This window comes from Stegastes partitus, unplaced genomic scaffold (genome assembly GCF_000690725.1).
Source record: "Stegastes partitus isolate 25-593 unplaced genomic scaffold, Stegastes_partitus-1.0.2 Scaffold10, whole genome shotgun sequence".
Lineage (NCBI taxonomy): Eukaryota > Metazoa > Chordata > Actinopteri > Pomacentridae > Stegastes > Stegastes partitus.
In genome coordinates, this window is record NW_007577741.1 from 1277821 (window position 1) to 1293768 (window position 15948).

General features: G+C 42.9%; 2 protein-coding genes across 6 annotated transcripts; one reads left to right on the top strand and one right to left on the bottom strand.

Moving 5' to 3' along the window:
* Nucleotides 1-34: 34 nt before the first annotated feature.
* stau1 (staufen double-stranded RNA binding protein 1) lies at nucleotides 35-8847 on the top strand. Of its 4 annotated transcripts, none has more exons than XM_008285872.1 (15): nucleotides 35-217; nucleotides 2207-2500; nucleotides 2791-2912; nucleotides 3463-3619; nucleotides 3738-3894; nucleotides 3998-4169; nucleotides 4297-4392; nucleotides 4575-4787; nucleotides 4869-5012; nucleotides 5145-5291; nucleotides 5394-5469; nucleotides 5579-5898; nucleotides 6016-6138; nucleotides 6817-6896; nucleotides 8039-8847. In XM_008285872.1, the coding sequence occupies exons 2-15, from the start codon at nucleotides 2308-2310 to the stop codon at nucleotides 8124-8126; spliced, it is 2088 nt and encodes a 695-aa protein (XP_008284094.1). In that variant the 5' UTR covers nucleotides 35-217; nucleotides 2207-2307; the 3' UTR covers nucleotides 8127-8847. The 4 variants fall into 4 exon arrangements, with proteins under 4 accessions (XP_008284094.1, XP_008284108.1, XP_008284116.1 ...); XM_008285886.1 differs by having other exon boundaries at nucleotides 3741-3894; XM_008285894.1 differs by having other exon boundaries at nucleotides 3463-3607.
* Nucleotides 8848-10695: 1848 nt separating this feature from the next.
* On the bottom strand, nucleotides 10696-13752 carry rdh20 (retinol dehydrogenase 20). 2 transcript variants are annotated; one of them, XM_008285902.1, is made up of 5 exons: nucleotides 13300-13752; nucleotides 12376-12474; nucleotides 12059-12204; nucleotides 11207-11338; nucleotides 10696-11119 (listed from the first exon to the last, which is right to left on the bottom strand). In XM_008285902.1, the coding sequence occupies exons 1-5, from the start codon at nucleotides 13750-13752 to the stop codon at nucleotides 10999-11001; spliced, it is 951 nt and encodes a 316-aa protein (XP_008284124.1). In that variant the 3' UTR covers nucleotides 10696-10998. The 2 variants fall into 2 exon arrangements, with proteins under 2 accessions (XP_008284124.1, XP_008284131.1); XM_008285909.1 differs by lacking the exon at nucleotides 12376-12474.
* Between the last annotated feature and the right edge of the window lie 2196 nt (nucleotides 13753-15948).

A 15948-nucleotide genomic window follows, 5' to 3' on the forward strand; every position in this document is an offset into this window, starting at 1 on the left:
GCCCCCTCTGGCTACGTCACTTCCCCTAGCAGAATCAAGTTAGTGCCATTCTCTTTAGTGTTTGCCCTGTCTTCCCAATGTCCACCTCCTCACCGCCCGCATTTTGATATAAAAATAACCTACACCGACTCCTGAAACTGGCCATTAACAAAAGCAAACGACACCACTTGAATGTGTTTTATGGAGTAACCAAAAACCGAACAAAAGGAGCGACGAGGTGAGGTTTGTTTTGTGCTAGTCCGGGTTAGCCAGCTAGCTAGCTAGCCGTTTCGCCGGCTGCTCCCCTACTCACTGGGAATTAACATGTCACGTTCATTGTTGACTTTATTTCATAAACCAATGTCAGGCATTGCAGCCAACGAGTTGTGGGTTAGTCCTTATGAGGATGCATTCTTTTTAGAGTATTCAGTTTTGTTTCTGTGAAGGTTGTCCTATTATGTCCATCCCTGCCAGTGTAGCGAACAAGCTAGCTAGCTAACTAGCTAACGTGGTCCTCAGAGAAAGCCTGCAGCCGGCGGCCTGATTTCATTAAAAGCTAGTTAATGTCCTCCTAACAATAATGTCTGCTGCACACAGATGCTTACATCATTAGGAAATGTGCAAGTCCAGTGATTTTACAGACACAGGTGTGAGCATTTGTAAGCAGCTGAGGTGGTTGTATTTGTAGCAGCTAGCTGTCTGGCTAGCAGTCTAGTAACACCAGCTAGTCTAAGTTATTGTTTCATAAACAGGTTGGTCAATTTGTGCAGCTTCAGATTTAGTAGCATGAGGGACTTGTGCTCGCTGCAGGTGCGTTTTATTCGTGCTAAATCACAGTTGGCAACGCCTCCAAGGGCCCCACAAACATCCAGACACCTCCCAGCCGGGCAGAGAACAAAAAAAGCTAATGAAGTTTCAGGATGAGCAGCTTTTCTAATTGACAGCCGAGGCAGCTGATGATATAATTCACTGTTCACTGACATTTTAGCTGCAGTCTGTTCAATATTGTAGGATTGTTCGTGGCACCCATGTCGTTGCATTGTCTTATTGTCCTTGTTGGCTGTGACTGATAAATATAATTGTCTCTGTAGTGTAGACAAGCTGGATGACCTGTGTTGGGATCAGACATAGAAATCACTGTGCTTTTTTTTTGGCAAGTAAAATGTTGTTAATGTTCAAGTGAGCAAACATTTTTTAAGGGCAGTCAACCACCAGATTTACCAGTCTGCCCTGCAGTGCTGTCAAATGAATGTGACTTGTCATGAATTCATTAGTGTGTGAAAGTCACAATGAAACTAATATGTACACGAGGGACTGACACTCGTGTGCAGACGGATTCTAGAATTGAGAGCTGCGAGTCAGTGCAGAAGCCAGAGATGAAGAGAAACATCAAACTGTATACCTATAGTACACATCTATCTCCTTTTTAAACATTGCTTTGTATAATGCTGAGGTTTCTTTCTGGACCGCTCACAACCCATGCTGATTGTTGAGCTGTAAGCAAAATTCACTGCACTTGTAAAATGCAGAAACTGTAGGAAATTTATGTGCTCCTATTTTAATGTAATAATAATAATAAATTTTATTTAAAAGGCGCCTTTCTGGTCACTCAAGGACACCTTACAAAAGATAAAAGAAGCAACAATAAAATACACAATAATACAGTATACAGCAGTAAAAATACATCAGGCAATGCAATTGTCACAGCAGGGAATAAGCAGTTTTGAACAGGTGTGTTTTGAGTTGAGATTTGAAATGAGAGAGTGAGTCAATGTTTCTGAGAGAGGGTGATAGTGAGTTCCAGAGGCTAATGTAACTCATAAGGTTGTATGTTTATTTTGAAAATGCAAACCAGTGGCTCACTTGTTACTGTTGCTGATTCCCAGCAGGAAGGTGCCGGTTGTCAACAAAACGCTGCCGGTGATGGCTTTTCTGCATAGAGTTTACATGTCCTGTCCATGTACATCTGGGTTTTCACCCATGGTCCTAACAATTGCAAGTTAGGTCAGCTGGAAATGAAATTGTTCATAGATGTGAATGTCTTTGTCAGACAGGCCTTTGATAGGCATCCAGTGCAGTGACAGCCCTCTTTGTTCTGTTTGTTGGACGGCGGCTCCTGTGACTGACATTTTGTTGAAAAATGGATGAGTGGAAAATGCTGTAATTTTCTCAATATGCAGATTTTGACATATCTTGTATTTTCTTGTCACATCCTCTTTTTTTCCAGGCAGAGCTTACATTCAGACCTCCTCAATCAACAGTCCCTCCCACACTATAACCTTCTTATCTTGGCCTCAGACTAATATTGACTAAGGTAGAGCAACGAGGATGTCTCAGCTCCAGTTTCAGTGTCCAGCTAGCCCCATGCCTGCTGCTCCTGCCCCACTACAGTTGGGGCAGCCACAGCCTGGCTACAGCATCCCTTGTGCCTCAGGCACTCTACCGTCGGAGAGCGCCAGCCAACCCATCAGGAGCTCCGCTCTCCCCGCGGGCTCAGCCACTCCCTACAGTACCACCTCAGGTAGGTGTGATCAGTTTGTTTGATCAGACAGCTTGCTTTTCATTGTTAGCATTCAGTTTATTGGTCCTGGATGTACAATGCCAGTCATGCATTTGCTGTAATCATACTTTGTTTTTCTAAGTCCCGCCCGCATGTTGTGATGTCTTGTTTTTAAATGTTCCTGTTGTTTTTGTGAGGTGATGTGTGTATCTGCTGTGAGGCTATGAGCAACAGCCTTTTGTGTTAGTGTTTACGGTTATGCTTATTGATTTGTTGTAGTGAGTATTTGGGATCTTTCTGTTTTATTCCAGTATCTAACATGGCAAACCCTAAAGAGAAGACCCCCATGTGTTTGGTGAATGAGTTAGCCCGTTTCAACAAGATCCAACCTGAGTATAAGCTGCTTTGTGAGCAAGGACCAGCTCACTCAAAGGTCAGTGTAACAGGACGTTTGGAGTTTCATTCATACTGTTGTCAAGGGGTCAAACAAACGTAATTTTTTGTCCCCCGGGCCAAAATCGCTACCAATTATTAGTAACCAAGCAGACGGATAACAGAGATTTGGAACTAGTGAATATTTTAAGTAAAAATTAAAATCTTGGCGTCGAAATTTAGAAGAACAAAAACTTCAACACAAAATTTGACGGAAATGCCTTATTTATTTATATTTTACATGTGTTTCCTGAAAGAGAGCCTCTCGACATTTACCAATCAGTGTTGAGGGGATATTACTTCAGATGCATAACCAATCAGATGGTGCTTTAGGTGGAACATTGGGGGTGACTACAGACAGAGACAAGCAGCTGCATTAGAACCACAATAACACATTTTTAATTGTAATTTTTTTCAAAAATTGTTTAAAAAAGTACCCACATTTGGCGACATGCTGAATATTGGATCTGAGTATTGCCGACAGTTGGTCAACCCCTGCTCTTACCCTGTTTGGTCACAAGTTGATTCTAATGATAGAGAATATATTCCAGATTTTCTCAGTGAGGCTCACACTGGGAGATCAGCACTGGGAGGCAGAGGGGACCAGTATAAAGAAAGCCCAGCATTCCGCTGCTGCATCTGCCCTCGCCGAGACAACACTTCCCAAGCCCACCGTGAGGACGCCCCGCAACACAGGCAAGATCCCAGGTGGGCTCTTCCCACTGGCTCTGTTGCAGTCTCATTATAACTCCAGCTCACACTTTGCAGAAAAGAGAATGCATGCATATGTATTTTTATCTTGGGTTTGTTTGTGTTTGCCTTGCAGCAGATGGCATAACACATACTATGGAGTTGAATGCACTATGTATGAAGCTTGGTAAAAAGCCCATGTATAAACCCATCGACCCGTACCCGGGGATGAGACCGCCAAACTTCAACTACAACGTCCGGGCTCCAGGGCCTTACCAGCGCTCTATGCAACAGTGAGTTTACCTTACTTGGAAACATTTTTCAATTTTTTGTCCAACAAAGTATTTTTTGAGAGAGAGACAAAAAGCATTGTATTTAACTTTTGTGTGTGTCCAGGTACTACTACCCTTTTCCTCCAGTGGGACCAATGTTATACCACATGGAGCTTTCCATCGGAGGCCAGCAGTTTATTGGGAAGGGACGCACGCGGCAGTTGGCCAAACATGATGCGGCTGCCAAGGCATTAAAAGTACTGCAGAAGGAGCCAATACTGCAACAGTTGCCAGTGGTGAGAGAAGAAGCACACACTCAGCAAACAGACATAGTGCTAGACAGCTTTTCCTTTTTTTCTCTCCTGCAAGTTTAGAAAGACTTATTGCTTTTCTTTTTTTAAATATGTTTTCTTCTTTTGGCAGATGAACGGAGAGCCCGAGGAGGAGAACCTGAATAAATCAGAAATCAGTCAAGTGTTTGAAATTGCACTTAAACGCAACTTACCTGTCAACTTTGAGGTTTGAATGGATTTCTATATATCATCCAAGATCTTTTTAGGAGATTATCAGTAGAATGTACACAAGATGCATGTTGTGTTTCATCCAAGTTAATTAAATAGAATAAATGCTCCCCGTGCAGAGGAGCATTTGTTCTATTTATTCTGTTTAATTAACCAGGAGTTGTTGCTGTTGTTTTCCAGGTTCTAAAGGAAGAAGGTCCTCCCCACATGAAGAGTTTTGTAGTGCGTGTTACAGTCGGGGAGTTCACGGGAGAAGGCGAGGGAAAAAGTAAAAAGATTGCCAAGAAGTTGGCAGCAGCAGCGGTGCTCGGAGAGCTGAAGAGACTACCACATATACCCAGTGTGGAAAAGACGCTGCCACGCATCAAAAAGAAAACCAAATCTATCATCAAGGTAGTGTTACTTTTAAACCGCAGTTAGGATAGCTGCTACAGACCTGGACACTCTGCAATGATTAACCTGTCATGCCAACAGCTGCAGACGAGCCCAGAATATGGCCAGGGAATGAATCCCATCAGCCGCCTGGCTCAGATCCAGCAGGCCAAGAAGGAGAAGGAGCCCGAGTACAGCATGGTGACGGAGAGAGGTCTGCCACGGCGCAGGGAGTTTGTCATGCAGGTGAGTCAGCTGCTGCTGAGGCATGCTGGCAGCGGAGCTTATGCAACGTCTGTCTCTGTTTACCTCTGCCTCAGCTCGTTAATTTCTCATCTCTTTCAGTTTTTTTTTTTAATCTTGTGTGTTATGGTTCAGGTGACGGTGTGTGGCCAGTCTGCAGAGGGAATGGGACCTAGTAAGAAGGTGGCCAAGAGGAACGCAGCAGAGAAGATGCTGGAACTCTTGGGATATAAAGTGCCTCAGCCTCAGCCTCCCAAACCGGCTCTCAAAACAGATGAAAAGGTGCCGATGTGCCTTTATCAAGCAAATCTTTGCAGTGTGTCAGACAGCTTTGTGTTTATCTATATTAAATCTTCATGTACTTTCCATTTTTGTAATATTCAGACGCCAGTAAAAAAACCTGGTGATGGGCGCAAAGTGACCTTCTTTGAACCTGGCTCTGTAGAGGAGGTGGCCTTGGGTAAGTATCAGTGGAAATGCTTATCTACAAACTGCAGCAGTCATGGTGAAGAATGAAACAAGTTCTCTTTGAGATAACGTGCGTTTACACGCGTGGTTTCTTACAACAGGTTCCAAGGAGGAGGACTTCCGCCTGCCTTACCTGAGCCACCAGCAGCTGCCTGCGGGTATCCTGCCCATGGTGCCTGAGGTTGCTCAAGCAGTTGGGGCCTGTCAAGGATCCCAGGCCAAGGACTACAGCCGAGCTATGCCCAACCCAGGCAAGGCCACAATCACTGCCATGATTGCCAACGAGCTGCTTTACGCTGGGACATCCCTGACTGCTGAGACTATCCTAAAGAACAAAAATAACCTGAACCAACTGCCCCACGGCCCCCTCACCAGGCCCTCGGAGCAGCTGGGCTTTCTGGCGTCTGTGCAGGGCCTGCAGGTAGCCAACAAACACGCTCACCTTTCACGAACTCAATAAGCCCATCAGTGTGCATGCATTTAAATTATACCTAAAAGTGATTTAAAAAAATAATGAAAGTACATTATTGGCTTGCAGGTGGAATACAAAGACTTCCCCAAAAACAATAAGAATGAGTTTGTGTCACTGATTAACTGCTCGGCCCAGCCGCCGCTCATCAGTCACGGGATCGGCAAAGATGTAGAGTCCTGTCATGATATGGTGAGTACTTTATAAACTGACAAGTGCGTCCTCGCTGTTCGGCGCTGAGAGCCACATATCTGCACTTCATGTTTCAAATCTTACATTTAGAGGAAATACATTAGTTGTTGGAGAACACACAATATTTCTGGCAAAAAAATAGCGAATTTTAAACATGGGGGTGTTTTGGAACGTTTCGGAGTGAACATTCAGTCCTTGATAAATGATAACCAATCGCAAAAACATGTTTATAACAAGTGTCAAATAAATGTGAACGTAGGCTGGTAGGGAACCCTTTAAAGGTCATGCTGTTCTCCTCCTCAGTGTGCAATCCTCATGAGATGCTGCAGACAAACAAGCTTTGCAGAAGAATTTTGTTTTTCAGAAATACAGGCATATTTCCTAACATACCATTAAGTGGATTTCTAATAAATCTTGTGCAGAGTCATAAAAGGAGGACCAAAGGGAGCTCGGTAGCTGTTATTGGTGCGATGACACATCACAAAGACTCGAGCCCAGCTGTTCCCAAAGTGGGAGCTGTACAGTCTGGATGCTTCATGGACACCCACTCTTCTTTTTTTTTTTGTTGCTGCTACAAAGACAATAGACCTCTTACTTTACAGGTTACAACTCAAGTGAGTTGTAGTTGCCTCTTGAAACACATCATTGAATAATATGTACTTGTCTACATCTCCACAGGCTGCACTGAATATATTGAAGATGCTCTCAGAGTTGGACCAGCAGTCAAATGAAAGAACAGGAAATGGACCAGTCTCCGGGTACGCCGTTACAAACACTGACTTTCTGCTTATTTATAGTACAGGAAACCTTCCACTGCCCTCATAATCAAAGTGCTCAGAATAGAAATACAGCTCAATAAGAATCAAGTGTCTCACACCAACGTCGTTTTTATTCTTTTGCTTGCTCTCTTAAATTGAGAAAGGAGTTTGACCAGTTTGACTTGAATCGGCACGTCTTAAGATAATGGAAATTTCGAGTTAAGAAATCTATGCGTCGTTCTGTTAATTTTGACCATTTGATAAACAAGCACGCCCATCACGGTCGTCTGACTGGATGGAGGAGGACATCAGGGTATTTTCGGCACACTACATTTCACATACTTTATATTGGGACATGCTCAATCTTTTTCTGGCGTACTGTACGGTTAGTAGTATGTATATTGGAACACAGCCAGCATCTCTGGTTCTGCTGCTGCGTCTATTTTGATCCTTTTTTGGCAAATTAAAAGAGTCACAGTTTCTTGAGTAAAGCCGGTATTTATATAGCGAGACTGCTTGAATACTGAAAGGTTTAGTTTATTACGATCCCCATTAGCTGCAGGAAAGCCACAGCTATTCAACAGAATGATATATACAAGAAAACAGGAAATAAACCAAGTGAGCTTTTACACTTCCTCACATGTTGATATATACATGATGAGTGTCATACAACCTTGTGCACTATCATCATCACACAAGGTATCGTTCCAAGCATTCAAAGCACTTTTATCCCTTCAAAAATCTGTGTTTATAATTATTTAAACCGGGCATTTTATGTTATCTTTAGGTGCTCCTTTGTCAGACTGTACAACAGCAGAGAACTGTCCTCACACTCAACAGCACACAATAACAATGACACACACTAGGTCACTTTAGATTGCCACTTGAACTTCATTTGTACATATATTTTTTTCTTTATATACATACTTTTATGCTTTTATGTATTGTATTCTTTGTGGGCCACTGTCTTGTTCCTCCTATGGCGATCAATATATCTTTATCAGGACACTTACATCAGCACATGCACTCGTCAATGCTCACACATGATTCTGCCGATTCACTCGAAGACGTCCAGTGTGATCAAACGTGCAGACTTTTTGATTGTCTTGACAGCGACACTAAATCCGACTTCTCCTCCACAGGTGCGGCAAACAGGAAATCGAAGGCGACTTGCACCACAAACAGGCTAACTCAAGCACATTGGCACAGACCCTGGATGGCACTGTTTAGATTATCAGGTTTGGTTGTCTGTAAAAGCACTAAAGAAAACTCCGACACTGTGTTCTTAGTCAGATTTAGACGTCTGCAGGAGGCTCTGTAAGGCTCTAAACTACCACGTCCATTGTTACAAAATGTTCACAGTTAAACAAGATTGATAGGAAAAACTAGACTCTTCTTTCTCCTTGATGTTGTTTAATTGTACGCATTATTTATTTTTCTGTTGCTTCGTAGAAACAAGTAGCTGCATCCTAGTCAACGAGTCGGGGCTTAACTTGGGAAGAAAAAAAAATAAAATGAAGCAACTAACTGTGAAGTCTGTTTTGTTTATAACTTGCTTACTGTTTGTGAGACCTGCTAACTCTTGTTTTTAAGTGTTTTATGTTTCAAAGCCCCGCCGAGGTAGCTCATTACGGAGGATCACATGCTAAGGTTTCATCTTTGTCTAGGGTGCAGCTGGCGAACCTCTGTTGATTTTCCTAGAGTGCTTTCTATCAACAACCACAAGTGAAGTGTTATCGACATTACCATGTAGGGCTGGGAAGAAAAGTTGTGACTAAATGTAGCGTGTGACGTAATGTGATGTTGTCTCTGCTGTGTGTGGCGGGGACGTTTCCCTGTTGCATCAGTTTCCCTCATAATCCCTCTTTTCCTCCCTTACGCCGGCCTCCCCTCTCTCTCCACTCCCCATGATAAATAAACTTAATGTGCTTAAATGCACAAAACACACACACTTCTGCTCGTGTGTCTTCTTCTTCATCCGCCGCTGGTGAACGTTAAAGTCGTGCAAACCCTTGAGAAAGGAGATAACAGGAGTTGTATTTGGCCATTTATTTGAGGAAAATTACCCAGTATCACCTTTCTCTAAGTGGCAAAAGTATGAGAACCTTTTAATTAACAGTTAATTTGAAGGTGAAATGAAACGAGTCGGGTGTCAGTGGAATGACAGTCAGGTGTGAGCGGGTGAATTGTTTTATTTCAAGAACATTAAAGTCGTGTCTGTGGAAGAGTATCTTCACTAGTGGTTGAGACATTGCTTATTCTATACATCACAGACATGCACCTGCACCGTAAATGATTTATGCTTTGATCCAGCCGCTCTGCTTCTTAAATTGCCCCCAGGGGACGAATACAGTTTCTTGAATTGAATTGAACGTTCAGCTGGACAAGCCAGGAGCCTGGATGGATGAGAACAAACTAGAATTTAAATGATGAGCGTTATGCCAGGAGAAAGAAAAACACTGCTTTCCAACATAAGAACCTGATCCCATCTGTGAAGCACGGTGGTGGCAGCATCATGCTTTTGTTTGCTACGTCTACGCCAGCACGGCTTGCAATCATTGATGGAACAATGAATTACACCATCCAACTCTAAAGGAAAATGTTTGGACTTCTGTCTGTGAACTGAACCTGTGGAGAGAGTGAGTCATGCAGCTAAACAATAATGGTGAAAGGAGATGAAAGATTTTGAGTGGCCAAGACCAAATTCTGACTTTAATCAAACAGAAATGACGTGTCGGCCTGGTTGACTAGTCGTCAGAGATGGTTGAAAGAGGCAACACCAGATACTGAAAGCAAACTTTTGCCCCACACAAACATGTAAACACTTGTGATGTAGCCCTGAGTGTCACAGTGATGATACAGCCCCTCACTAATGGGCACTTCTTGAAATGTTCGTGCACAAACTTTAAAAACAACATGCTAAAAACTATGGCATGTGCAAAAGTCAGTACTTTGTTGCCCCTCTGTGGCAGATCTCATCAATATAACTGGGAAACTCTTTATTTTATAGCCAGCTAAGGGCCTTTATTTTCTGATGTTTGCAGATCTGTTCAGTTTCAGAGATTTTCTTCTGCGGCTGACTTTCAGTAATATTTAATCATTGAGGCTGCAGTAGGAATAAAACAGTGTGTCGCTCAAACACTGGGCGGTTCTAGAGTCCCATTCAGGGTGTGAGGATAATATTTTCACATTTTAGGAGTTCTAATGGTGGGTCTGGTTTCCTAATCCTAGGTCATAATATTTTCATTTTTAAATGTTGACAACAAATAAATTTGTCATTAAACATTTTGTCATAACCAGTGAGGTATTTGCTTTTGACAGAAAGTAAAAAATAAATCTTGTGCAAAAGTTTGCTGTTCTCCTTCTTCCTTGAGTGCACAAACATCTCATTCTGGGACCGGATTGCGCTGCAGGAAAGGCTTCATCATTACTCATACTCTGCTCCCTGGCATGAAAATACGTTTGGGCAGTGATTGCGTTTTGCTACGTCACTGCTTGTCTTGTGAGATTAGCAAAACTTTTGAGCCTTTTTGTGCACTGACACAGGCGCAATCCTCAAGGTAGAGGGAAGTGCAGTTGTTCCAGAATTTACCACTCAAAGTCCTTTTTAGGAGAGAAACTCAGAATCTTTTTTTTTTTTTTGAAGCGTTGAAGGTTTCTATACCACTTTGATCCAATTTAGAACGAGTCCTGGTCATGCACAGTTAGTTTTATGACATTAACCTTCTGCATCATTTGCATTTCGCTCTTATGCAGTTTACCAGAAACAGTGCAGCAGACAAAGCTGTCAGACAGATTCAGCTTTTCAGTCGTTTTATTTTATGTAAATGTCACACAGCACAACATTCAGTCACATCATTAAGTTACACATATTAAAGATATTTTCCCATTTTGGTCAGCTCAGGATTTAGTCACTGTTTGGTCATGTCACAACATCTTTGAAGGGACTTTAAATTTCATCCGAACATTGCTGGAGTCTCGTTGGGTGCTGATGACAACTTGGCTGAGTGGTCATCTACTGCAGGCTTCTGAATGATCAGTCTCAAAATCTGAAGTCCCTCCCGCCAGTTCTGACCGCCCACGTGACTGAATCGTGGCGTGCTTACGCAACCTGAACAGAGCCGTTAGTCACTTGTTTCTGCACACTATCGATGAAGGGGTACATGCACTTGTCAGAGCCCATGAAACGGTACGCAGCCACATTGGATTCCCATGGCAACAACCTGGGGGAACAAAACAACATGTAAAACACTGAACACCAGCTGTTTAGAAGTGAAAACACACACATGGAGGTTAAGGTGAAGGCTTACGCTCTGGAGAGGAAGGGCAGGTAGGTGAGGCGGGGGATGCACACCAGAGGCTGGTCTATCAGGATGGCGTTCATCGCCTGCTCAACACAGTACTGAGGCTCCAGAGGGGGTAGGAGCAGTTCCACTTCCTCCCTTACAGTGGCACCAAAGAACATTTACAGTATGAATTATTACAGGCCATTTCACAGCAGACTCCTATGACAGCGTGCCACTTTATTCCACACACTTATAGCCGTCCTCGAATGTATTCATCCCCGTCCATTAAAGAAAAGGCAAAATTCACAATCAAATAACTAGAAACTGAAAAAAGTAATCAATAAAAATTTGTTAAATTTTAATTTAATGAAATAAGACATTGCTTTTGAATTTTGGTTGAAAAGAATAATTAAAAAAAAACAAACCATACTGATAAATTAGAACACTTTGCTGATGAGCAGTGGGCCAGAATACCTGTCAACAGGTGCACAAGTCTGACTGAGAGTTACAGGAAACACCTGATGGTTATATATTATTATATTATTATTATAATTATATTAGTTTACAGGTCCCAACATGCTTGTTTTTAAAAAATATTTCTGTTGAACCACAATTCAAAAGCAACGTCATGATTTTCATGAAGTTTTTATTTATTATTACTTTTGTCAGTTTCAATTTATTTCACTGCCAGCTGTTCTTGTCCTTCTTTAATGGGAGGCTATGAATACATGAGGACGACTGTATGTTAGCCTTGCTGCAAATCACACACACAACACCTCAGGAACATGTTTTACTTCTATTGTTCCTGCAGACCTTCCACTTCACTTAATGTTTCCTGAGATTGAATTGTCGTGTGTGATTATTCTGTCAACCTACCGTATCTTGCAGCCTTCAAACATTCCTGTATCCACGATGTAGGGGCACACCAGGGTGGTCTTCACTCCTTCAACTTCATCAGCCAGCAGCTCGTGAGCCAGAGACTCGTGGAAGCCCACGGCAGCAAACTTACTGGCACAGTAATCCTGCCGCAAATGACACACGACTCATCAGAGCTTCTCTTTACAGGAACTGAATATACATTATCTGTGATTTGCATTTGAATGTGTTGCTTAATGATTTAGGCAGAGAACAAAGTGTGATATGACAAAGCTGTCACGTCTGGTTTCAGGGAGGCTCCTGTCGCCCTGCTTCACCTCGACACAAGCTGTGCTGAACAGGCCGAGGACGCTGGCGATGGTCACGATGTGTCCGTGGTTCTGGGCCTTCATTTGAGGGAGGAAAGCCTTCACGGTCTGAGGCACACACACAGGGACACGTTAATATAAAGCAGTAAGTTATTGGGAAGCAACAAACTGTGCAGTGTTCATAAGACTTAAATATTGGTCAATAGGTCTGAGGCTTATGTTGCACAAGCAGCTCCTTATTAAGAGGATTGATGCGGGAGTCACTTAGTCCGTAGTGTGAAGGGGATAATGGTCACGACGCAACACATTTTACATGTCATGTGCCACGCAGCGTGTGCAGCAATAACGTGTTCTGCATGAATCGATTATACACCAGCTTCGGTTCCAGCTCAGTAAAAGTGTGCCACTCACAAATGACGCCTCTCTGCCAAAGCATGACTAGCGTTTGCCAGCGAGTCATTGTCTCGATTGTGTGATGTACATGCTGCCAAACACGACTCATCCACCGAGGAAGGTCTCAGGATGATATTTTAAGAAATACGAAGCCGCACAGACGAGCTGGCTGGCTTTACGGGGCTTTTTCTCTTTTTGTCAATTTGACAACAGATTTGTTTTGGATGTGGTATTAAATAATATTGGCACGCATGATCAAGAGCGCTGATCAATAGTTGGCTGTCATTTACAACAACAGCTACTTCTGAAGACACAAGAACTAACTTTGAAAAGCAGCTATTGTTCTGGATGAGCAGATTAATGAGGTATGATGTGAGTCTGTGCTACACTGTCCTCTACACTGTATCTGTCCTCCAGGGGAAGGAACATCTGTAGCAGCTGTTCTTTCTGTCTGATCTTATGATGTTTAACCTCTCATCTGTGGAGCTTCATCCCTCCATCACACTGGTGAAATGTCTTTTACACATAAAAAGCTCTCACCCAGAAGAGGGCATGACAGTTGACCTTCATGGTCCTCTCCATCAGCTCATCAGGACACTCCAGCATGCGTCGTCCGGCCACCACGCCGGCGTTGTTCACCAGTATGGTGACGTCCCGGCCCAGGTCTTTTCGCACCAGCTCTGCGTTGCGGTACACGTCCTCCCGGCTGGTCACGTCCACGGTGTAGGTGTGCGCCGTGCCCCCCATCTCGCGCACCAGCTTGGCTGTCTGCTCATTGGAGCTGCCGTCCACGTCCCACAGCACCACTTCTGCCCCTTGCTTGGTGAATTCCTGAGCAAAGAGACGACCCAGGCCACCGCCCGACCCGGTGATCAGCACCAGCTCCCCGTCGATGGGCTTGGTGCGTGGGCGCATTACGACCCGCACAGAGTTGCGCAGGATGAAGTAAATCACATCCAGCAGCATCATCTGGAGATCCATCAGGAAAATCATATTGCCTTTTTCTACTAGTGGTCTTTTAGTGTAAATAAATCAGAGTTCCACACTCCTGGTAGCTGTGGAGGTGTGTGTTCTACGGTCTAGCTACGATGCAGACAGCCAAGCTGGTGTTCCCTCCTTCTGTGACTCTCAGCCTCCATCCTCGGTTTATTTAAACCATCTCCTCCCGGATTAGAGGAAATAACTTGAGCTCCTCATAAAACCACTTTTGTTGTGAGCTGTGAATGCATTTTCACTACCGCTGAGGAAAATAACGTGACACGTGGAATTAGAGTGGGTTAAAGACTCTTTAAGTGTAAGGGTTTGTGACGGGGACTTTTCAAAGTTCACAGCTTACTGTACATGTGAAGCCCATATAGAACATACCACAGGATATTCCTGCACTGTAACTGCACATCATTGTCACACAGAATTAATTAACTGCACCTCTGTGTAACTGCATGTATGTGAGCAGCATAAACAGAGAGAAGAAAACAGAAGGTGTCGGTGCTCAGAGCTCACATTTTCCTCCAAAGATAAATGCTTATAATGGGCTGGTGATTTTTCCCCATTAATTTCCATTACTTCCGAGCTTCATACTTCTTCTTGCACCAGCAGTGCAGCTTGCAAGCAAAGTGATGATTAATTAAAGCTTGATCATAATAAAGTTTATTCATGACGGGAAACAAGGAAGCTGTGCTAATGAAGTCCGGCCTCAGAGTCACGCCAGCCAGAAAAATGAGCAGAGCTGAGTAATTTTGCATATTTTGCAGTAATACACAATTGTCAAAATGAAAAAGAAGGGCTTGCTGTTTGAAAAATCACCAATATCTGAACCTTTTAAACTCCCACACGTCTTTGACAAAAAGACAGCAGTTGCTCAGAGGTTAGTTACGGCGAGATAAATTTTAATTTAGTTCAGTGAAGGGATGTGAGACGAGGATAAAGTTTTGGTTCCACTTCTCAGCTGCACGGTGGAGCAGTGAGAATCACATTAAACGAGAAGATAAGGAGATTATGTCCATGAACTATAAACCTTTGCACTCTTACTTATAGAGCCCATGAAGGCCGCTTGTTGTGTATCACGTTTTTGTTTTCTATAGGTGAACACTGCAGGCCTTGTTAACTCCCAGCATTGGCATGTGAGCCATGTTTAGCAACACCATACCAGCCGGCGTGCTTTAATCCATTTATTATACCTTTTGTATAGATTAAAACTCATTTTTCAGAGCATTTTCCAGCACTCCTCAGTGTGTTAGCAGCTTGTTGTCATGAGCTATGCCCCTGGTGCATGTTAATAAAGATGCAAGTGCAGATTAATTTGAAAAGAGCACTTTAAAGCTGGCATGATGTTAATTGTGATTAATTATCTATGCAAATCTGCGTGCATACCATCTTTTATGCTTATCTTTTTTCTGATTCTGATTCTGGGAGTTGTTGCTGTTGGATTTTTCTCTGAAATATTGTAAGATCTTGACCTTACAGCTAAAGTGACCCAAGATGACTTTGGTTATGATTTGACTGAATTTAACAGAATTCAAACTCAGCAGGTTGGTACAAAACTCAAAATACACCCAAAAAACAATGGATACCAGTAAAAAAAAAAAAAAGGCAAGGGGTGGGAAAAGAAAAAAAAAATGAAAAAACTGCCTTTAACGAAAAAAAAAAAAAAAAACAGCTCTTGAACCTGGCAAGATACAGAATATATTTACAAAAATAGGCCAAGGCTGCGTGCAGAAGGCTCGTTTAAATACTGCCAAGAATTTTGCCCGACTGCGAGTGTGTTTAGCGACAGCAGCAAAGATCACATCAAAGCGAGCGCCTTAAATTTAAACACCTGAACACTGGCGTGTAGATCAAGCAGGCGTACAGCTGTTGTCTGCCATCAGCTTCTCCTGGAGGACAATTTTGCTTTAACTCTTTAGTGCTGCTACTATGAGGAGCCACTACTTAGTTATTTGAATATGTTTTTTTTTTAAAGGTGCTTCTGTTACTACACCACAGCAGAGAAACACAAAAAGGAAATTTCACACCAGCTTTGAGAGACAGACACTTTACAGGCTATTGAAGTCTCATATTAGCTTCAGATAAACTCTTGAATATGTTTTAAATGAGGACTGGGAATTTAGACCTCCATGATTTCCACTCGAAGAGCATTAAAAAGTCATATTTTAATGGCTGGCATGAACAGGATTTAGACATGTAAAGCCA